Source organism: Pseudozyma flocculosa (genome assembly GCF_000417875.1).
Source record: "Pseudozyma flocculosa PF-1 unplaced genomic scaffold scaffold00009, whole genome shotgun sequence".
NCBI lineage: Eukaryota > Fungi > Basidiomycota > Ustilaginomycetes > Ustilaginales > Ustilaginaceae > Pseudozyma > Pseudozyma flocculosa.
The window spans coordinates 673,758-695,900 of NW_006920877.1; the positions used below are offsets into that span (position 1 = coordinate 673,758).

At 64.3% G+C, this 22,143-nt stretch overlaps 2 protein-coding genes across 2 annotated transcripts; one reads left to right on the top strand and one right to left on the bottom strand.

The window, feature by feature from the left end:
* Positions 1-261: 261 nt before the first annotated feature.
* Positions 262-2,414, bottom strand: PFL1_03175 (uncharacterized protein; the record flags this gene model as incomplete). The annotated part of the gene is made up of 3 exons (XM_007880691.1): positions 262-2,150; positions 2,243-2,300; positions 2,400-2,414. 3 exons carry the CDS (start codon positions 2,412-2,414, stop codon positions 262-264), a joined length of 1,962 nt encoding a protein of 653 aa, XP_007878882.1.
* Positions 2,415-9,331: 6,917 nt separating this feature from the next.
* On the top strand, positions 9,332-22,093 carry PFL1_03176 (uncharacterized protein; the record flags this gene model as incomplete). The annotated part of the gene is made up of 4 exons (XM_007880692.1): positions 9,332-9,523; positions 9,628-18,378; positions 18,472-18,709; positions 18,795-22,093. The coding sequence occupies 4 exons, from the start codon at positions 9,332-9,334 to the stop codon at positions 22,091-22,093; spliced, it is 12,480 nt and encodes a 4,159-aa protein (XP_007878883.1).
* Positions 22,094-22,143: the final 50 nt, after the last annotated feature.

Genomic DNA, 22,143 nt, shown 5'->3' on the forward strand with positions numbered 1-22,143 from the left:
GTGTATCGTGGTCACTCGGACCGGCCATCGTTACGAGTACGTCCCAGCCGGGCCGGGCGACGCGGCGCGGTGCGTCATGGCCGTGCCTGTACTGGAACACTAGAGACACGAGAGAGCCGTAGAAACGAGGTACGCACGCACGCACGCGCAAGCTGCAACGCCAGCCCGTATGGTATGCCGATCTGTCCATTGCATCATCGACCTCGGGTCGTCGATGCAGAATCTACATGCTGCTCAGAGCCGGTGCGGCTTCCGCGCCGGCTACGAGGAAATACTGAGCTTGTCGATGGCCGCCAGCTTTTCCGCCGTCGCGGCCGAGTGAGTCGGCTCGTCGACGTGCTTTCTCGTCGTCGTCGCCGCCGCCGCCGCCGCCGCTCCTCGTTGATGCGGGCCCGGGACGGCTGCCGACGATCCAGTCGTGGCGGAGTTGGTGGTGGCGCTGGTGTTGGCAGAGGCGCTGGGCCCAGTCATGCGTCGGGAAGCGGGCAGGCGCTCGAGCAACGACGCCGTGAGCTCGCCCGAACGGTGAGCGCAGATCGAGAGGAGGCTGTCCGACAGTCCGTGGGTCGCCTCGTTGCCGCCCAGGACGTAGAGGCTCGGTTCGGGCATGAGGGTTGTGGCCGCCGCGTCGAGCTCGCTGGCCAGCGTCTGCTGCGACGACGTCGACGACGTGTCGCTGCTGCTCGTAAACGGCGTCGACTTGCCCGAACTCGCATCCACGCTGCTCCGGATCTTGGAGTAGGGCACCAGGCGGTAGTCGCGCGTGATGCCGCGCGCACACTCGCGCCGCCGCTCGAGCTCCTCGTCGTCCTCGACGTCGACCTTGGTGGCGATGTCGTCGTCCTCGCTGGTATCCCTTGCCGCCCAGTCCGGGCTCAGCGCCGGGTAGTGCGCCCGTAGCGGCTCGAGGAAAGGGATCGCAGACGGGCTACGCACAAAGCCCGTCCCGAGGAAGACGGCGTCAAACTGGATCGTCTCGCGTCGGTCGTTGCGCACCTTGTCGCGCACCGTCAGCCTGACACCGCCGGCCTCTTCGTCGTCGCCGCCATCGACGAGCGCGACCTCCTCGACCCAGGTGTTGCGTCGGATCTCCATGCGTCCGGCCTCGACCTCGCTCGGGTCTTGCAGCTCCTCGGGCAGCTTGACCTCGAAGGCGTCGTACATCTTGTCGTGCAGCTCGTTGAGAAGGTCGGTGCGCACCACCGAGTAGTTGGTCCGCTTAAACTCCTGCAGCCACGCCTTGCGCTGCTTGTCGCTGGCATTCCAGAACTCGTCGGTCCTCTCCGGGTCAAAGGCGACCGAGTTGATGAAGCCCGTGTCGTCGGATGGCACCAGCGCCGATGCGCGCAGGATCATGGTGACGATGGCCGTTGGGAAGCGGTCGTGCAGGTTCATGAGCATCTCAGTCGACGACTGGCCGCCGCCCAGGACGGCGAGGCGGAGGCGACCCTCGTCCTTGGTGACGCCGCCCATCCTCTCGGCGCGCCTGGCAGCCGAGCGGCGGAGGACGGGCTCCAGAGGTGCGAGCGACGGGATGTAGGTGCCCGAGTGGACGATCCGGGCCGCCCTGTCTGCCTGCGGCGTCTGCGCCGCGTACGGCTGCTGGAACGGCTCGGGCAGTCGCGGGATACCGCCGACCGCGACGCTGATGTTGCGAGCGTAGCGGACAGTGACGTCGCTGCCGCCCGACGGCCTGAGGGTGACTCGAAAGAGCGAAATGGCCTCTCCGCCCTTGCCGCTGCTGACCTTGACGGGGAGCTTCTCGGCCTTGGCGTCGGGCTGGCCGACGAGCGTGAGAGGCTCGACGGCGACGACCTCGTGGCCATAGGTGACAGCTTCGTCCATGCGCTTGGCCGCCCACGCGAGGTAGGCGGTCCACTCCCTGCGGCTGGGCACGCCCTGGTCCTTGTTGATGTACTTGGCGAGCCTGCCGTGCGAGTGGAGGAAGTTGAAGAAGGTGTAGGTGGACGTCGGGTCGCGCAGCGTGGCGAGGTCCTTGAGCGGCGAGACTTGGAGCTGCGAGCCGGGCAGGAGGAGGGCGGGGTGCCATGCAAAGTGGCCCCTCTTTTCGACAAAGTGCGACTTGAAGCCAGCGTCCTGGATGTCTTGGTTCTCTCTGAGCGCGATCGAAAGCGCCAGATGTGCCGGGCCTGGAGGGCGAGCGGGGCGAAAGACGAACCTGGAGCGGTGTCAGCAATCGGCTGTGTTCGACTGGCATTGGCACCGTGACGAGCGAACTCACCGTATCCGAAGCCGAGCAGGTCGTAGATGTCGTCTCTCGGAACCATCATCTGTTCATCCTGTTCGCCAGAAAGGAGGTGGGGATAAATGCGAGGTAGGTCAGCCTTGGGCCGACTCTGCAGAGGTGCTGGCACGCAGAAGGTGATGGGGACGCTTACAGGAGTGGTGGACATGATTGCGACGGATCTTGCAGCGGCTTGACTTGCTATGGTTTGGGAGAAAGGGGACGTTGCGGGCTGATATGGTCAATATGGAGGATGGTGCACGCTCGGTGCAATGAAGGCGGGCGGGTTGGCAGGCGAGCAGGCAAGGTAGCAGGCAAGCAGAGTGCGTCGTAGATCCGGGGTAGCGCTAAGCGGCTGGCTGCGTCGTAGTGAAGCCGAGGTCAAGCGGAAAGGGCGAGGATCCAAGGGTGAATGAGTGATGCGTGTCACTCGACAGTCATCAGAGACTTTGTCGGGTCTGGCGGAGAGGGCTGGAGAAGAGGGCGCCCAATGGGTGGTCGGGGGGACGTGATGGCCGTATATAGGGAGTTGCGGGATGATGGGGCCGAGTATGGTGGTGGTGGTTGTCGTTGTGCCGAGTGGTGGCCGCCTGCCACCCAGCCCTAGGCCGAACGAAGAGGGATGGAGCTGGCCATCCTGCTTACTCGAGAAGGCGGAGAAGGGCGAGTTGGGAGGGCAGCCCTAGCCTTGTCTTCCAGGCAGGGTCCAGGTGGCGAGGCCCAAAAAGAGCAAGCAGCCTGGCTGCAGGCAGCCAGGCAGGCACGCAGCACCAGGACAGCCCCAGGCTAAGGGTTCGTCGCCCGCCGATGAGCGAAGACAGGCCCTCCTGCCTTTGCTCGCCAGCCCACCCAGCCCGCTTTCAGCAGGATGCGATGTGGAGGTTGGGCAGCCGGGCGAGCGATCTGCAAATCGGCGGCAGATCGAGCGCAGCCAGGTTTGGAAATCCCTCGCTCCTGATTGGCTGCCCCCACCAGAGAGGGGTAACCGCCGTGCCTCCGACGTCGAGCAGGCCTAGCCTGGAACGTTGCACGTTGCCGCCTCCTCGCCCCGTCCGAGACAGCCGCCCAAGCCAAGGGGCTCCGTGCAAAACAGCACCCAGGTCGGCCGTGCATCGTACGACGTCCCGGCCGCTGCCCCGCTCCTGTTTTGGGCGATCGGCAAGCTAGTAGGCCAGGCCGGCGGGCAGGCGGCACGCATCGCCAGGCCTTTGTCAGCCAGGCCGGTAGCGCTGGCGATCAGGGCCCACGCCCCAGCCTAGCCTGGCCTAGCCCAGCGCGCCCAGCACAGCAGGCTGGCGCTGGCGAGCAAGCTTGCGTGCCGACTCAAGATCCGCTGCCGGCAAACGAGCTTGAGCCTGCCTGCAACCTCGCGAGACCCTCGAGGCACGCACCGCCCAGCCTGCCTGCCTCTTCGACGACGATGACGGATGCCGCTCGGGTCCTCATCCCGGCACACCAAAATGGTGGCTGCACCGCCTCCCGTGACGGGCGGGCGAGACGGCCGTGGCGTGTGCGGTGCGACGAATTTGATGATGGCGTCGTCCGCCAGCTCAAGGCCGGCGGTGGTCCGGTAACTAGTGCGAGGCCCAGGGCCTTACGCCTGTCCACGTTCGCTCCTCGAAGCGCCATCATCGAGCCCGACGTCGAACGGATATTGACCGCCCGCCGGCTTCGATGCCGCCTGCCTGCCGACCCTCCTTGCCGCCTGCCGATGCACTTTGCGAACCGGAAACGATCGCGAGCCCGCCGTATCGAAACTTGGCCGACTCACCTGATCTACGACCGAACGTGAAAGAGGGAAGTGGTGGAGGATCCGATGCCGTCTGTCCAGTTACGGAAGTGAGGTCAAGCCGATAGGGAGAGGCAGAGCGGCGGTCAGCGGCGATGCGTACGACCCAGCAAGGCTTCGGATGGCCTGAAGCAACGATGGCCGAGGGAGAAGCTTTCGAGCTTCAGTCCGAAGCGGCTGAGCTGCTGCTTGGCTCCTTTGCCGTGACCAGCGCGGCAAAAGTCTCGGACGGCCTGACGAGCCAGCGAACACCGACCGGACCCCGCGCACATCGTCAGGGCCCAACCGACCAGCAGCCGAAAGGGGGCTCCGTTTTCTCCGCATCTCGGAGACTTATGCAAGCGTCCATGCATCCGATGGATGCCGCGACTGGCCCGCACCCGTAACGGCTCTGATGCCAGGCAGGCGAACGATGGCTGAGCGCCGAGACCTTGTGGTCGCCGCAGCGGTCACGTCACGTCGTCCGTCCTTCATCGTCAATCCGCTCATTGAGGCGAGCTTCTTCGGGGACAGCATCCGACATTTCGGCAGGCCGCGCCCGGGCAGCTCGTCGTGTTGCTCTCGCAGGACCGGATGACCACGCTGTCGCCGTCTCATCCGGCCTGAGTCCAAAGGCGGCCGCACGCGGTTGTACGTCTCGGGACGACGTGATGGATCGCGATCCAGAGGCCTCATGCGCCACATATACTGTAGTGCGGTCGACGGTGTCGCCGATGACGAGTTGCTTGCTCCAGCGCGTTGGAGAAGCCATCTACTGGACTTACCTAACAGCGATAGCACTGGATCTGAGACGGGTTGGATGGTGCAGGGGGTCGGCAGGTCGGTGCCGTTGCAAGAGCAGGGTCCGTGGCGTGGGCCTGGTCGATCTGGGTGGCGTTGACGCAAGATGAAGCTGCGACGGCGCGAGGGCTTGATTTTGCTATTCGGCTGCGAGGACAACAAACAAGCCGAGAGCGTGGACGACAGGCTAGGATGCGTTGCAGTTCAGCAATGAGATCTCGGCCACGACGGAACAAAGCACGCCGTACCGCGACACGGGCCCCGCAAAGCGGAATGTGCAGCGGGAGGCGGAGCGTGCGGGCGCGGTGGGCTGACATCGATGACGTTGGTCGCGACCGCCTTTCTCCGAACGACCAGCGGTGCGGCCGGCAGCTGGCACGTTGACCGGCAAGGCTTGCGTCGTCGAGAACACTGCTGCCCGATGCGCCTGCTTCTCGAAGCGGAACCCTAGCCTCATACCCAGCTGTGGCCTCAGCTTTCCTCGCCGCGGTCGGCATACGTGCCGAATTCTGGAGGTCGCTATGGCCACATCCGAGACGGCAGGAGAAGCAGCATCAGGCCTCCACCAGCGAGGGCTATAACCGATGCCCGGGCGGCGTAGAGATGATGCGCCAGAGTGTGCATAGGTGGTGTCGGAACGTGCACATCCATGCACCTTTCGTGCGGTCTGTGGGACGAGTCGAAACGTGATCGAGGCAGGATCGGAACGAGTCGTCCCGATCGAACAAGCACACTCACCGATGCAGGCTCTTGTTGGAAGCGACCTTGAGAAGGAGTCTGACGAGGTGTTGGCGCTGATGGAAAGAGCTGGAGAGGCGCGGGGGAGGGGCGAAGAGTCTGCCCGTTTCAAGAAGGCGTATATGAGTGTAGAGCGACGTGGAAGTGGGGAGGCAAGCTGTGCGGGGCGTGCAAACGAGGGCGGGAGAAGGAGGGCCACAAAGGTTGGGGGAAGAGAGGACGTCAGGAAGAATTGCCGCGGCGGGGCGAGTCGGGTGACGAAGACAAGGCGAGGGGGACGAGGAGAGGCGCGCCTGCAGGTGAATCGCATCTCATCTGATAGCGGATCAGCAGAGGCGATCGCGTAGTCACCCCCCTCGCGGGCAAACGGGCAAAGAGCAAGAGAGGGGGCGGAAAAGCACAGGGAAAAAGGGAAGAAGGGAAAAAAAAAATCGGGCGGATTCACCACCGCCCAGCTGCCCTGCCATGTGAGAAGGACCATGAAGAGAGAGAGAGAGAGAGACAGACGGGGCTCGTGTACCGCAGGCTTGGGAGTCACGCACGACTCCAGCCCGCTGGCAGCAAGGAGAAGATGCAAGTCCGTGCTCGGCGTTCAGTGCGCCGACTCCGGCCAGCCTCGGGAGTTGCGGCACATAGTACTCATCGAGCACTCTTCGTCCGCGCTTGATGGAGCCGCGGCCACCGATCACTTTGCAAGGTGCGGATGGACCGTCTTCTCCGGTAGTCGAGTTCATCAGCCGAGGACATGCAGAGAGGAAGTTCCGCACACCCTATCGCAGCACAGCACGTCGACAGTCAAGCAGACTAGCCCACTCATATGAATGGACTAGTCGAGCACCTCACCTACTTTCACCGCACGAAGTGGTATGTACAATGTGAGCGCATCGGTTACCCTCCCGTGCTCTACCGGGGTGTCGCATGTCCTTGCCTGCGCCACGGAGGAGGCCATTGTGCAACCATCGCGATTGGACTGCAACCGCAAAGGCATCCAGAAGCTGTCGGCGCGCGGCCATAGCGGATCAATCGGCAAGGCAAGCCTCGTTTCCAAAAGCGTCGGTCGAGACACATACCGGTACTTACCCGCGGGTGCTTCGTCTGCCCAGCAAACCATTGTGGCGGGGACAGAGCGTGGCCCCGAAGAGGTGTCATGGCAACGGCGTCCATGCGGAGGATTCGCCGGCTCAAAGGGCTCGCTCTAGCAATGAGAGAATCCATTACGGCAACCTTGCGGTAGAGAAGCGGGAGCCGGCTGCTGTTGAGGTCTGTCGTCCACTCTTGCGCCGCGAGCGTCAGGAGGCCCGGTCGGCGAACGGGCAAAGACGGGAGAGGGCCGCCTTCGCACCGACCAATACCGTGCCGTTGTACTGCCAGACCGTTCCGTTTCCCCTTGCCTTTGTGCTTTCTCTGTTGCATTGCCTCGTGCGGGCGCCAGAGGCAACACAGGCGACAGCTAGAGTGACGGCGCTATGTCAGGTTGATGGGTTTCGGCTGCAGGCTTAGCGCCATGCTCCCGGAGGTGGCAGGCTAGGTCTTGGTGCGACGATGCGCGCGGCTCATGCAGCGAGGTGCAGATAAGATTTGCCGTGGCTTGCTTCTCCGATCAGATAAAGACAGCTTGCGCAGGTCTGACGCCAGAGTAGTGACGAGATGATCAGATAAACGGCGGTGCACCTGACAGCCGTGCGTGGGTTTGCGTCACCACGACCGACTGCCTCGGCTGTGCATCGAGAACTCACCGCGCGGCCAAAGTTTGCCAAGCTTTGCGGCTCACCAGCCTGCCTGCTTGCTGCTTGTTGCGTCGCCCTGCCACATCCTTTGACCTCACCCTCGGCCCTCTCCTCGCCTCGTCGATCGGCGCTCGTCCCTCCGACTCGACAGCTAGTAGATCTGCGCCCAGCACGGCCTGCGAGCGATGCGATCAGATAATGCACAAGCGGTAAGCCTTGCCTGCGTCTGCTGCTGGTGGCGGCGGCGGCTTTCTTCGCGACTGCATGCTCCGATTGAGCTTGGCGTGCATCGTGTGTGCCCCCCCCCCCCCCCCCACCGTGACGGCGATGCTGCGGTGCAGCCCGGTTTCACCCGAGCGAATCTCGACGACGAAGCAAGGCGACACCAGCGGTGCCATAGTTGGGTGTTGCGCTTGCACTGGCAGCGTACATGCAGAAACTTGTCTCGGGCCTGGGCAGACCGTCTGCTGGTACCTGGCGGCTGCGGCTCCCAGGTGCAATGCAATTACGATTATCAGATAAGGGTGTGCTGCGGCTGTCGCCCGGTCGGCCGGACGTGCTCGGTAGCCAAGGCCTCGTTGCGCGCGGACGTGCTGCCTCGCCATGCATGCGTCTGGACCGGGAGGTGACTCGACTTCAGCATCTGCTGGCACTCACGACACGAGCAGCGTGGAAGTCTTCTTCTGACCGCACGGCCCTTGCCACGCCCTGCTCTTGCAGACGGAGATGGCGGTCAAAGGCCCAGATCGCCCCGAACGCGCCTTCACCATAGGGCAGCGGATTCTCGTCATGCGCCTCTCCAAGAAGATTCAAGAAGCAGAGGAAAGCGCTCTCTGCCTCTGCCTGATCCTGCTTTGCGGGCCGGAGAGCTGCACAAGAGGCTGAGCCGGCCGCGTGAAAGGCTGTGCTGCGAGGGACTACGGCCCGCTCCGCCGACGAGTGAGCGCAATAGGCAGTCGCCGTAAAGTCTCGAGAGGGAGCTTGCAAGGTGAGGCACCGGTAGCAGGAAAGACGCCGACGACCAAGAGAGTCGAGGGTGTGACGGTGTGAGGGCGGTTTGACCGGAAGGACCGGACTGGGTCGACGGAGAGCGGCGGGGCGATGATGGCAGCAGGGCGTCTCGTTCGACCTGGGTGCAGCTGGGATGTCGGGGGCTGATTCTGGCTCCTACACCCTGACCCTCCCGATCTCATCTCGGCTGGGCCGGCCGGGGCGACCGAGGCCAGGCAGGAAGCTAAGAGGCAACAAGCAAGCAAAGCAAGAGCGAAAATCCACGCCCTCCACCTTGGCTGGCAGGCTTGACGCCCAAAGAAGATCGGCCAGACCGACGCAGACCGACACAAGAGGCGGTAGGCCGGCGTCGGCACCTCCGAACGAGCGGCGGACGGAGGTGGCCAGGGATCCTTTGTCGACGGCTGCTGTGGCGAGGCGACGGCCAGCCCTCCCCCGGAACAGCCAATCGCTCGCGGGCGCCGCTGTGTCGCCAGGGAGGGATCGAAGAGGACGTGGCCCTTGCCTAGTTACCTGGCTGTCAGAAGAGAGGATAGGTAAGGGTCCACCAACTCTCTGCCTGCCCGCCGCCTGCCTGCAACCTCACCTCGTTGGCCGCCTCTGTCGACCGCCCACCACCCGTCCTTCTGGCTCCTTCTTGTTCGCCTCCTTCTTGTGTCCTTCGACTCGACCGGACTGCCCCTCGCCATCCTCTTCTCTTGCCTCCGATTGGCCCATCCGCGCATCTCGTCCATCCGGCATCCACCGCGCCTGTCCCTCCTCCCCAGCACACCTGGCGATCCGATCAGACAACTGCGCAGCTCGCCCTCGTCGAGCCCATCCCTCTATAACGCACGCTCCCGGCACCGCTCCTCGCTCCGAGTGGCAGCACAACCTCACTCTTCGCGCCTCTTCCCCGCTACTCGCGCCTCTCCGGTCCGCCGGCATCCACAAGGCTTCCTCAAACCAGCCAGAGTCAAGCCCTCCGCCTACAGCGGATCCATCGCACATCTTGCTGCCCTGCCCCTCCAGCTCCCTGCTCCTCGTGCACAGCGCATCGACATGTCTTCGCACGCCCCCTTTCCAGACGTCACCGGCCTTCGCACCTCTGGTCCAGGCTGGTCGAGGATCGGCGACGATTGCGAGTACATCGACGCCGTCTTCCACACCGAGCTCGACGTCGAGCAACTCGCCTCTTCCTCGCCCTCTAGACGGCCAGCGGACCTCATCTGGGCTGCATGGGCAACGGTGCTGGTGAGTGCAGTGACGGGCCGCGCAGGACCCAGATCATCCGGCAACGCCCCTGCTGACGCGACAACGTCCTTCCTCCATCCGCTATTGCTTCTCCCGACCCCAAGTACCACTACGGCTCGCACGAGGCGTCCAATGTCGAGATCGTCGACCTGGGATCCGACTCGAAACAATCGGACACCCTCGTCACCCTTGATTTCGAAGGGCCAAGCGCGGATGAGAGCCTCGATCCTGCCGCACTGCTCGAGCTTGTCGGCGACCGCCGGCGCGAGGCTGTCAGCTTGGCGGGCGGCCTCGAGCATGGCTACGCTGCTGCCGCCTTGCCCGCTGACGAGACCATTGCAACGGCAAGAGGGCCTCCGCCAACCTTTTCGAGCCTGCGCCTGGAATCAAACAGGGCGCTATCCCTCATCCTGACCGCCTACTCGCACGAAAACCAGGGAACCCATCGCCTCAGCCTCTCCATGAAGGCGAGTCCGGCCGTACACACCTCGGATTCGGCCGCCCTGCAGCTGCAGCAGGTGGCTTCGCTGGTGTCGTCGTTCCTGCGCGATGTCGAGACCCACGCGTTGAGTGTCGAGCGCTTCGACCTGGCGCTACGAGCCAGCGACAACCTCCACTACGTCGAGCTGCCGGAACCAGACTATCTCGCGGACCGACACCACGACCGGCTCGAGTGCGAGTTTGAATACTTCGCAGACACGCGACCCAACGATCTGGCGCTCGACTTCCGCTTCGATCTCCAAGACCGCCAGTCGGTCAAGTGGACCTATGCCGAGATGAATGCGCGGGCCGACAGGGTGCGGAACCTGCTGTGGAGCCATGGCATCGGCTCGGCCAGCACCGATGCCGACGCCGGCGGCGACCAGATCGTCGCCCTCTACCTCGAAAAGAGTCCAGAGACCTATCTCTCGTTCCTGAGTGTCGTCAAGGCGGGTGCCGCGTGGTGTCCCATCGATACCGACTGGCCGGCCTCACGTCGACAGGCGCTGCTCGCCAAGTCCAACGCCAAGGTGGTCCTGGTTGCCGGGGACGCCGTATCGCGCAATCTCGACGAGGACCTCAACAGCGATGATCTCCGCAACCGCGGCATGCACCCGATCCGGCTCGACAAGATTGTTGTCGTCGACCAGGCCAACGGCGTGGCTCCCCGGCCGTTGCAGCCGCGTTCGCGCGAGCAGCTCGCCTACATGATCTGGACCTCGGGCACCACTGGCCTTCCCAAGGGCGTCGGGATCCAGCACTGGGCCATCGTGCAGGCCATGCGCGCGCTGCGCCTCAAGATCCCCTACGGCAAGGCGGCGACCGGCACCGACGAGGTCCGCTACCTCCAGTACTCGGCATACAACTTTGACCTCTCCATCATGGACTGCTTCTACGCTTGGGGCATCGGCGGCACCATCTGCGCCTGCCCGAGGGGCCTACTGCTGCAGGACCTGGTGGCAGTCGGGACGAGCTTCCGGCCGACGCATACGCTGCTGACGCCCGCGGTCATGGCAATGACCGAGAGACACGCGATACCCAGCCTGAAGGTCGTCATCAACGGCGGCGAGAAGCTCAGCCAGGTGGTGGCCGACGAATGGAGCAAAGAGTGCTGCCTGCTGAACCTCTATGGCCCGGCCGAGGCCACGCTGATCGCCATGAACCGCCGCGTGCCCCTGGGTGATCGCGTCAAGGCCCCCAACATCGGCGTCGCTCTGCCAACAGTCTCCTGCCACGCGCTCGACAAGGCCGACCGCGTCGTCCTCAAGGGCGCCGTGGGAGAGCTGGTGCTCGGTGGTCCTCAGCTGGCGCGCGGCTATGTCGGCGATCCCGTCAAGACGGCCGACAAATTCTTCCCGCACGCTCAGCTCGGCAGGGTCTACCGCACCGGAGACCTCGTCCGACAGCTCGGCAACGCCGAGTTCGAGTACCTCGGCCGCATCGACGACCAGGTCAAGATCAACGGAATCCGCATCGAGCTGCTCGAGATCAACGCCGCCATAAAAAACAGCCACGAGGCGGTCAAGGACTCGGAGACAATGGCCTTCCCGCGTCCGGGCAGCGACACCGAGCTGCAGATCATCAACTTCTCCGTCTTCCCCAGAGAGGCCGGCGCCGACGGCGACGAGCTGCTCCGCACCGACCCGCCGGCCGTGGCGGTCGCGCGTGATCTGCAGAAGGCCGCCAAGGAATCGCTGCCGTCGTACATGCTGCCGTCGATGTTCGTCATCCTCTCGCGCTTCCCGCGCACCTCGAGCGCCAAGATTGACCGCGTGGCGCTCAAGCAGGTGCTCGCCAACTTCGACTCGCTCGACTGGGAAAACAAGCTGGCTGAAGCCGATGGCGGTCCCGACGCCGATGCGCCGCCTAGCGAGGCCGAGGAGTGCATGCGCAAGTGGCTCGCCAAGCTGTGCAACGTGGCTCCCGAAAAGATCGGCCGCAACACGCCCTTCACCAGCGTCGGTCTCGACTCGATCCGTGCCATCACCTTCTCGCAGAAGCTGCTGCAGGAGGGCTACACGGTCTCGGTCGTCGACGTGGCCGAGTATCCGACGCTGATCTCTCTCAGCAGGCAGCTCGACTCGTCGGCATCCCAGGCGGAAGCAAAGGAGGCGAGGGCCGCCGACTTCTTTGGCCGCTTCGACAGCCACTTCCGCCAGGCCGTTCTGGACAGGCTGTCGGTGTCGTCGGCCGACGTTGGTGCCGTCCTGCCATGCACACCGCTTCAGGAGGGCATGCTCGTCGAGAGCCAGCAGGATCCAATGGCCTACCGCATTCAGCGCCAGTACCGGGTGTCAGGCAAGCTGGATCGGCGACGGCTCGAGTCGGCGCTCGGACGGCTCATCGACGAAGCAGACATCCTCAGGGCCTCGTTCATCGAGACTGGCGCCCTAGACGTTGAGGCGGGCAGCGACTGGCCATCCCCGCCCATCTTCGTGCAGGTTGTTTGGTCGCGCGGCTCGGCAGAGATCTACGATTTGGACCTTGGCGCCGGGGACGACCTCGAGGGGGCGGTGACGGCCACAGTTCGGGACCGGGTAAAGCTGAGTCCGTTCGGCAAGCGTGCGCCGGTCGCGTTCCTCATCGTCCGTCAGGCCGAGCAGATTTCCCTCGTCCTTGTCGCCCATCACAGTGTGTACGACGCTCGCTCGCTGGCGATCCTCGAGGACCGCATCGAGCGGCTCTATGCACAGGAGCAGGACCTGCCGCGGATCTACCAATTTCCGACCGCGCTGTCCCACATTCTGCCGCTTGACAGCGACGAGGAGGCGGCGCGACGCACCGCCTGGGAGAAGGCGCTGGCAACCTACCCACGAGGCGAGCTCAGCATCTTCCCCAACCTCAGCGGCAGCCTTCCGCAGGCCGGCTCGGCTCCTGACAGCGTCCACCGAACTGCCGGCCAAAAGGCGTCGGTCAGCTGGTCCGAGGTGGAGCAGGTCTCGAGAAAGCTTGGCATCTCGGCGCGGCCGCTCGTCCAGGTCGCTTGGGCCAAGGTCCTCGGCGCCTATCTCGACACTGACCACCTCATCATTGGCGACTCGGTGTCAGGGCGGAGCTCTGCGGCCGAGCTCGAGCAGGTCGTTGGACCTGTCCTCTCGACCCTTCCAGTGCCGGTCTTCCTGGACAGTCAGCATAGCGTGGCCGAAGTCGCAAGGCAGGTCGACGCCTTCCACCGCAGTGTCTTTGCCGCGCAGCACACCCACCTCGGCTCGATCCGCAAGCTGCTTGAGGTGCCGGCCGGCCAGCAGCTCTTCCACTCGGTCTTTGTTTTCGAGCCTGCTACCGAGACGCAGCACTCGACGATGGGACAAGACGGGATGGCACTCGGGCTGGAACGGGTCGCCGACCTCGCTGTGGCGACCGAGCATGCGTTGGGCGTCGAGGTGCAACCTAACGCCGATGGCAGCATCCGGCTCGGCGTCAGCTGGCGGCGCGCGCTGGTCTCGGACGCATACGGACGCCTGCTTCTCAAGCAATTCGATGCGTGTCTCGCGGCGATCTGCGCCTCGCCCGAGGCAACGATCAGAGACTGCTTCTCCTTCCGCGAGGTTGCGGACGACGGAATCGTCGCGATCTCGGCCATCGACTCCCCTCCATCCATCGCGGTGGCTGGACTCGAGAATGTAGGCCACGCCGTCTCGGTCTCGGCGAAGGACTCGAGCACCAACAAGACCAACGCCGTCGAGATCTTTTCCGAGATCCCCGAGGCCCGCGCAGGACGTCGCGCATCGGCAGCCATGACCTATGCCGAGCTAGAAGAGGCCAGCAGCCGCGTGGCTGCGTACCTTGCCAGCCTCGACTTGCCGCGCAACGCGGTCGTCGCAGTCTGCCTGCAGCGCAGCCTTGCCTCTTACATCTACCCCATCGGTGTCCTCAAGGCCGGGTTCGCTTACCTGCCACTCGACGAGACGCTGCCCCTCGACCGCAAGAAGCTCCTGCTTGAAGATAGCTCGGCAGCGTGCCTCATCGCCGACCGACCGGAAGATCTAGACAGGGGTTCCACGGCAAATCTTGTCGTTGTCTCTGTCAACAGCGAGGAGCATCGCTCTCGGCTATCGGCAGTCTCGCCACGTTCGCCTTTGCCCCAATCGCTCGGAGCCGGTCCGGACGATGTCGCCTTCATCATCTACACGTCCGGCTCGACGGGCAAGCCCAAAGGCTGCCTCCTCACCCATCGCAACCTGTCGACGGCGATCGAGGCGTTCCGCCTGGTCTACGAGCGCGAGGCACCCGGCTCCTTCGCGAGCGGCGCCCGCTTCCTGGCGCGCTCAGCTGAGGCCTTCGATGTCCACCTGCTGGAGATCTTCCTCTCGCTCCGGGTCGGCGCCACCATCGTCACCGGTCCTCGCCATGTGATTCACGATGACCTGGCGCAGACCATGTCGATGCTCGAGGTTACCCATGCCTGCGTCGTCCCCTCGCTCTTCTTCAGCCGCGGGCAGCGGATCAGACCGGAGCAGGTCCCCAGTCTGAGGGCGCTGATCATCGGCGGCGAGGCGCTGACGGCCGACCTGTGCCAGCTCTGGGGCAGCTTCGGCAGCGAGAGACCGGTCGTGCTCAATGCATACGGGCCCAGCGAGGCGACGATCGGCACGTCGATCGCCCGAGTCTCGAAGCGATCGGTCACGGGCAATATCGGCACGCCGTTCCCCGGCACGCGCTATCTGGTGCTCAAGACTGCCGGCGACATGCTGGTGCCAGCGCTGCGCGGAGAGCCGGGCGAGCTCTGCGTTGCCGGGCCGCAGGTGGCCCGCGGCTACCTCAACCGACCCGATCTGCATTCGTTCCTGCGCTGGGAGGATGAATGGATCTACCGCACAGGCGACCTCGTTCGCCTCAACGCAGCCGACGAGGCCGAGTACCTCGGCCGCATCGATGGATCTCAAGTCAAGGTCAGAGGCGCGCGTCTGGAGCTTGGCGAGGTCGATGCGGCTCTGCAGAAGGCTCTGGCCGGAACGACTGGCCGTCCAGCCATGGCTGTCACGCTGCTTGCCGAACATCCGCAGATCGCGGGACCTGCACGCCTCGTCTCGTTCGTCTCAGACACCGCGCAACGGGCAGACACCGCAAACATTGGCGCCAATGATCTGGTACGGCTCGACCAGCGCTCAAAGGAACTCGCCCATACACTTCGTCGGGCGGTGCGTTCGAAGCTTCCGCAGTACATGGTGCCAAGCCAGGTCGTCCCGCTCGCCTATCTGCCACTGTCGACACTGTCGGGCAAGGCCGACCAGAAGGCGCTGCGTACGCTCTACCAGTCGGTCGATCCACGCAGCCTGGGAGTCTCGGACGCAACAGAGCAAGGTCGTGACGCCACCGAGGACGAGAAGAGGATCGCCGACATCGTCTCCAGCACGCTGCGACTTGGGAAAGACATCACCCTATCGCCCAGCACGGATCTCATCTCGATCGGCCTCGACAGCTTGTCGGTCGTCACGCTGGCGGGAAGGCTGCGCAAGGCTGGAATTTCCGTCACGGCCACAGCCATCATGAGCGATCCCACGATTGAATCCATCGCCTCGCAGAGCCAGGCCGGCGGTGTCGACGCAACGGGGCAGTCGAGCCGGTTCGAGGCCGACGTTCAAGCGCGGACAGAGAAGGCCCGCAGCCTGCCTTCGATGTCCGGCAAGGGGATCGAGAAGGCGCTGCCGTGTGTGCCTCTGCAGACTGCCCTTGTCGCACAAGCCCGCTCGGAGTCGGCCTCGACCCCGCGCTACATGACGACAGTCTCGATCGACATCCAGGGCACCTTCCCGCCGCAGCAGGTGCAGCAGGCATGGCGAGAGGTGCTGCAGCGCCACGACATCTACCGAACGGTCTTTGTCGACATCGACGAGGAGCTCTCGCAAGTCGTCCTGGACGCATCGAGCTGTCCCGACGTTTGGTACGCCCAGATCGGATCCAACCCCTCGCCATCCGAGCTGCATAGCCACCATCAGCGAACCGCTCGCGAGATTGTCGACTCGTTCTCCGAGCGCCCGCCACTCAGGCTCAAGCTGTGGCACGGCGACCACGATTCGCAGCAAATCTCGCTGACTTGCTCGCATGCCATCTACGACGGTACGTCCCTCAACCAGCTGCTACGAGAGGTCGCATCCTGCCTTCGTTCCGAAGAATTCCCAAACAGCGGTCAATTCATCGACGCCGTCCGCGAGATTGTCGGTCAACCTATAGATGCCGGAAAGCGCTTCTGGACTGCCCAACTCGAAGGGTTCAGCAGGACTGCCATGCCTCGGCTGACTGGCAAGAAGGTCTCTGCCTCAGAGCCGGCTGGCAGCGGCGAGCTGACCGTTCAATCGTCGCATCGGTACTCGGAGCTCGAGGCGGTCGCGCGATCGCGCGGTGTCACGGTTCACTCCCTCCTCCTTGCGTCCTACGGCAAGCTGCTCGCCGAGTACGTCGGCGAAGACGACGTCACCATCGGGCTCGTTCTGGGCGGTCGCACTCTGAACGTCGACAACATCGACCTGATACACGGACCGTGCGTGACAACGGTACCCTTCCGGTTCCGCCAGGCGCGCCGTCACGACGTCGATGCGCTGTCGCGTTTTACCCACCGCGGCATCAACGACGTCCTGCCGTTCCAGCATGTGTCGCTCCCGCAGCTCATGCGCTGGATCGGCATGGATCAGTCGCCTTTCGAGGCGCTGTTCAGCTACCTCGGAGCGCGATCGGAGACGGCCTCGTCGGTTCCCTTCGTTGAGAGGAGCACGATCATGGAGAAGGACTACCCTCTCGCCGTCGAGGTCGGTGCTGTCGGCGACAAAGTGTCGCTGCACGTCGCCTTCTCGACTCAGACCATGCCACAAGAGCATGCCGCACTCTTCCTCGAGCAGCTCGACCACGTCATCGGCGGGGTCCTCGCCGCGTCCTCGCCGCCGTCAGCGGATGAAAAGCACCTGTCGATCCTCAACAGGGAGTGCTACGTCCCTAGCTCGGACTCTGAGACGTTCCTGGCTCGCTTCGCGGCTCAGGCGGCCGGCACTCCACGCGCCATTGCCATCGTCTTCGCCAAAAGCCTCGAGGCCGAAGCGGTTGCCCTCACCTACGAGCAGCTCGATACGATGTCGGACACCATCGCTCGCCACCTCATCCAGCAGTCGAGCGACGTCATCGGCGTCCACCTCACAAAGGACGGTCCTGAGCTCTACGCTGCGATGCTCGCCGTGTGGAAGGCCGGAAAAGTCTACCTGCCCCTCGATCCGAGCCTGCCGCGAGACCGTCTCGAGTACATGCTCGAGACTGTTGGCAAAGCCCCCGCGATCACCAACATGGCGACCCGCGCGACGCTGGATGACTTCGATTCCGAGTCGCTTGACATCCAGGACCTGCTCCGGCCTGCTGACCCGTCGGCCAGTCTTCCGAAGCCGAGCCTCGAGGCGGCTTGCTACCTCTTGTTCACCTCCGGCTCGACCGGCCGACCCAAGGCGGTGCAAATCGGGCACAAGGCGCTCTCGGGCGCCATCTACTCGTGGGAGCGGATGCTTCCGTGGTCGAAGCAGTCGCGCTTCCTCCAGCTCGCTTCAATCGGATTCGACGTGTCGCTGATTGAGGTCTGCATGCCGCTGGCGCTTGGATTTTCGATTGGCACCGCTCCGAAAGAGGCCCTCATCGAGGATCTGACCACCGCCATTCACCGGCTGGGCATCACCATCGCCGACCTGCCAGCGGCTCTGGCGGGTACAGTGCACCCGGATGACGTCGAGCTCGAGTGGCTCATGAGCGGTGGCGATGCCATCGACGAGCGCGTGATCCACGACTGGACCTCGGCCGGTCGAGTGCTGATCAACGCCTGGGGCCCGACCGAGACGACCATCGGCTCGAGTCTTGGCCAGGTCAAGCGAGGCGGTTCCCGCTCCAATGTCGGTCAGGTCTACCCGGCCTGCTCGATGTTCGTCCTCAAGGGAGATTCCGTCGAGCCGGTATTGCGCGGGGCGATCGGAGAGCTTGCTGTGGGCGGCCCGCAGGTGGCCGACAAGTACTTTGGCAGGGACGACTTGACCGCTGAAAAGTTTGTCTACCTCGCCGACGGCACGAGGGTCTACCGCACTGGCGACCTGGGTCGTTTCCTGATCGACGGCAGCGTCGAATGCCTCGGCCGTATCGGTGCGGACCGCCAGGTCAAGGTCAATGGCCAGCGGGTCGAGCTCGATGAGATCTCGCAGGCACTTTCGATGCACGTCGATGTCCGAGACGCCGATGTCCAATACCTCAAGCACCCCGAGATGTCGTCCAAGCAGCTCGTCGCCTTTGTCGCGCCGCACCAGACGGCTCGCAGCACAGGCCCGGACATTGCGCTGCGCGAGGACGCTGCAGCTGTTGAGCTTGTCAGCAAGCTCGAGCAGGAGGCGACGAAGCGATTGGCGCCTTATATGGTGGGTGGTGCCGTTGAAAACTTCTCGTGTTGGTGCTGCCATGCTAACCTCCTCTGAGCTGCCTTCGCGATCCTTTCCTACCCCGGACGTCAGATTCCCACGCAATGGCTGGTCGTGGACGGCAATCTTCCCCTCACGCCCAACAACAAGGTGGATCACAAGGCCCTTGCTGCGCTCTTCGCAAGCACCGACACGTCTATGCTGAGCCGCTTCGGCGCGATGAGAGAGGAGGCGCTCTCCCATGGTGCGTGGACAGCAGTCGAAGAGGAGCTGCGAGATCTCATCGCCGACTTTTGCGACGTACCCGTTGCGAATATGACCAAGACCACCTGTGAGTGTCCTCTTTCTACTGCCGGCCCGAAACGGCGTGACGGCAAAGCTGACCATAATGCCCTTCTGCCTTGTTATATTCACAGCTTTCCATCGCCTCGGCATCGATTCCATCACGGCAATCAAACTGGTCAAACGGCTGCGCAATGCAGGCTACCGAGTCAGCGTCTCCGACATCCTCAGCTCGCCCTTCATCGGTTCTCTCGCGGAGCGACACGGAGAAGCCACCGACGGTGTCGCATCGACCGTCGATACCGCAGGAGATCTGCGCAGGCATATCGAGACCAAGGCGTCAGTGAGCGACTGGCAGCTCTCCTCGCGCGACGAGATCATTTCGGCGCTGCCGTGCACGCCTCTGCAGGCTGGCATGATCACCCAGACTCTCGCCAGCGGTGGCAAGCTCTACTTCCACCATCATGCGTTCCGGGCCAGAGCCACGCCACCGACGGCGGTTGTCGCCGCTTGGAAGACGCTGGCATCGCGACTCGACATTCTCAGGACGACCTTCCACTCGATCGAAGATGAGCGACCGTGGGTCCAGGCAGTCCACGCCAATTGCGAGCCTTGTGTTTTCCAACATGCCGGACGCTTCGATCACGCGGCAGCCCTCGAAGAGGTCGAGGGACAGGCCGTGTTCGGCGACGTTCAGGCCTTTGCAGAGCCCCCTCACGCTCTGCACCTGTGGGCCGATGGAGAAGGTTGCGCGTTCGTTCTGGGCATTCATCACGCTCTCTACGACGCTGCATCCCTCCCACTCCTCTTCCGGGATCTCGCTTCGCTCCTATCGGGTTCCGAGAGCCAGGCCTTGGAACGCGCACCTTTCTATCAGCTCGTGCCACGCCTCCTGCCCACCGACCAAGATACCCAGCACTGGTCAAACGAGCTCCGAGACCTCCGAGCGGGCCTGCTGCGCAACAGCAAGAAGCAAGATGTCGCCGACGGGCACGCGGTGGAGGCGGAGCATGTCGTCTCGCTGCCCATCAAGGCGATCCAGCAGAGCTGCCAGAGGAGTGGCGTGACGATCCAGGTCCTGGCGACGCTCGCCTATGCCAAGCTGCTAGCGCTGGAGACGGGGTCGGCCGACGTCTGCTTCGGCCAGATCTTTGGCCTTCGAGACGGCGCCGACAACGGCGAGACGAGCGTCGGACCGGCACTCAACACCGTCGCCACCCGCGTACGCTTCGACGATCGGGAGCGCTCCGTCGCTGAGCAGTTGCAGCGAATGCAGAAGGCGAACGACGCGGGTCGACCTCACCGCAAGGCTTCGCTGCGAGACGTCCAGCAGGCGGCCGCTCGCTCGGGTGTCCGGGCACCGCTCTTTGATGCCTTGTTCGACTTCCAGATCATGGGCGAAGATAATGACGACAGCGGATCGCCTGAACCGTTGCAGCCCGTCGCCATCGGAGTGGACGACGGTCCGCCGCAGTACGCCCTCAACGTCGAGTTTGTTCAGGGCGCCGAGAGGATGACGCTCGTCTCGACGGCCGACTCAAGCGTTTACAGCGAGAAGGCTCTCGCGGCAGCGCTCGACCGCCTCGAGAAGATCCTCGTCCATCTCGTCGAGGAGCGTTCCGAAGTGTCGATCACGCAGTTGCCCTTCGATGACCTCGAGTTCCCCACTGCGGCCTCGGTGGGCCCCAACGGCGGTTTGGAGCGAGAGCAAGCGGCGGGCGAAGCTCGTCTCCCGGAGACGGCCGACGGCAAGCGTCTTGCCGAAGTGATTGCGCAGGTTGCCGGGGTCTCGGTGGACAAGATCCACTCGTCGATGCGCCTCAGCTCGCTCGGCCTCGACTCAATCTCGGCCATCCGCATCGCATCACTCGCGCGCCGTCAGGGGCTCGTTCTCGGCGTGGCTGACATCGTCTCGGCAGAGACCGTCGAGGGCATCGTCGATCTTGTCAGCTCCAAAGCAGAGCAGCGGAAGAAGGCCGGCGCCTCCGCAGGTCAGACGGCCGTGTCAGCAGCGGTCCATCAGGCAGCATTGGCACAGCTCGACCTCCGCGCCGACGCGATCGAGAGGATCCTCCCTCTCCTCTCGGGCCAGGCGGTACTCGCCGCCGGGTGGCTCGAATCGGGCAAGCGCTTCGGCGTCTACAGCTTCACCTTCCGCGCGCCTCAACGTCTCGACTCGAAGCGCCTCAACGAGGCCTGGACGAAGCTGCAGCAGCGCCACGCCATCCTGCGCACCGCCTTCCTCGCCGTCCAACGAAAGCCGTACCAGGTCGTGCTCAAGTCGGGGCAGGAATGTGCTGCGGTTCGAGAGGAAGCCGTCGACTCTAGCCGCTTGGAAGAGGCGGCAATGGACGCGATCCGCGCGGCCAACGCTGCCCCCTGGGACCTGCGCACGCCGCCGATTCGGCTGACGCACATCTCCAGCGCTGCTGCCTCCGACAACGACGGCGGAAGCGTGGTGGTGCTGAGCCTGCACCATTTGCTCTACGACGCCTTTTCGCTCGACCTGCTCGTGCGCGACCTGCAAGCCCTCTACGCAGGATCCGATTGCCCGAGCACGTCGAACTGGGCCGACTATGTCGATCATCTCTCGGCCACCACGTCTTCGGAGGCCTCGGCTCGCTTCTGGAGGCAGTCGCTGCAGCACGCCGATGCCGCAGTGCTGCCATCGACGTCGAAAGATGAGGCGGGCAAGGCCGAGGCCGACGAGATCTTCACCTTCCATCCGGCCATCCTCCAGGACTTTATCCGATACGAGCAGCGCCTCCGCGCACGCCAGACGAGCCTGCAGGCGCTCTTCATCGCTGCGTGGTCGCGCCTCCTCTCGTCGTGGACGGGCAAGGCGTCACCCCTGTTTGCCGTCTTCCAGCTGGGCCGCTCCGCCTCGTTCGACGGCATCGAGAGGCTGGCGGCGCCGCTCATGTCGATTCTGCCCATGGCGCTCGAGCCGTCGCCGTCTGCAGACCGGCCATCTGGATCGGTCGCCGATCTGGTAGAGTCGTCGCGGGACGTCGCGCACCAGCTGCGCCGACGTGCCGAGTTTGAGCAGACGGACCTGGCCGACATCGCCCGAGCGGCAGGATGGGGCACCGAAGAGGCACGTTGGAACACTTATATCAACGTCCTCATCCCTCCGTCACCATCTCCGTCGTCGTCGGAGCAGGACGTCGAGGGATGGCAAGAGGTCAAGCTAGGGCAACCGACCGACTTTGTCCCGCCCAAGCCGCTCCAGTACGCCTCGACGCTCGACGCCATCGAGCATGCGCCCCTCGTGCGGTCCGACGTGGCCGTCGACGTCGCCCTCGACCCCGCCACGGACAGCGTGACGGTGGGCATCCGGGCCAAGAAGAGCATCCTCGACGCCGACCGGGCGGCAGAGGTCGCACGACAGCTCGCGCGCGACGTCAGGGAGGCGCTCGAGCAGCTCGACTAGACACGAGGCGCATAAAGGCGCCCTCTGTCTCGGCAAGCGTGGCCGAACGA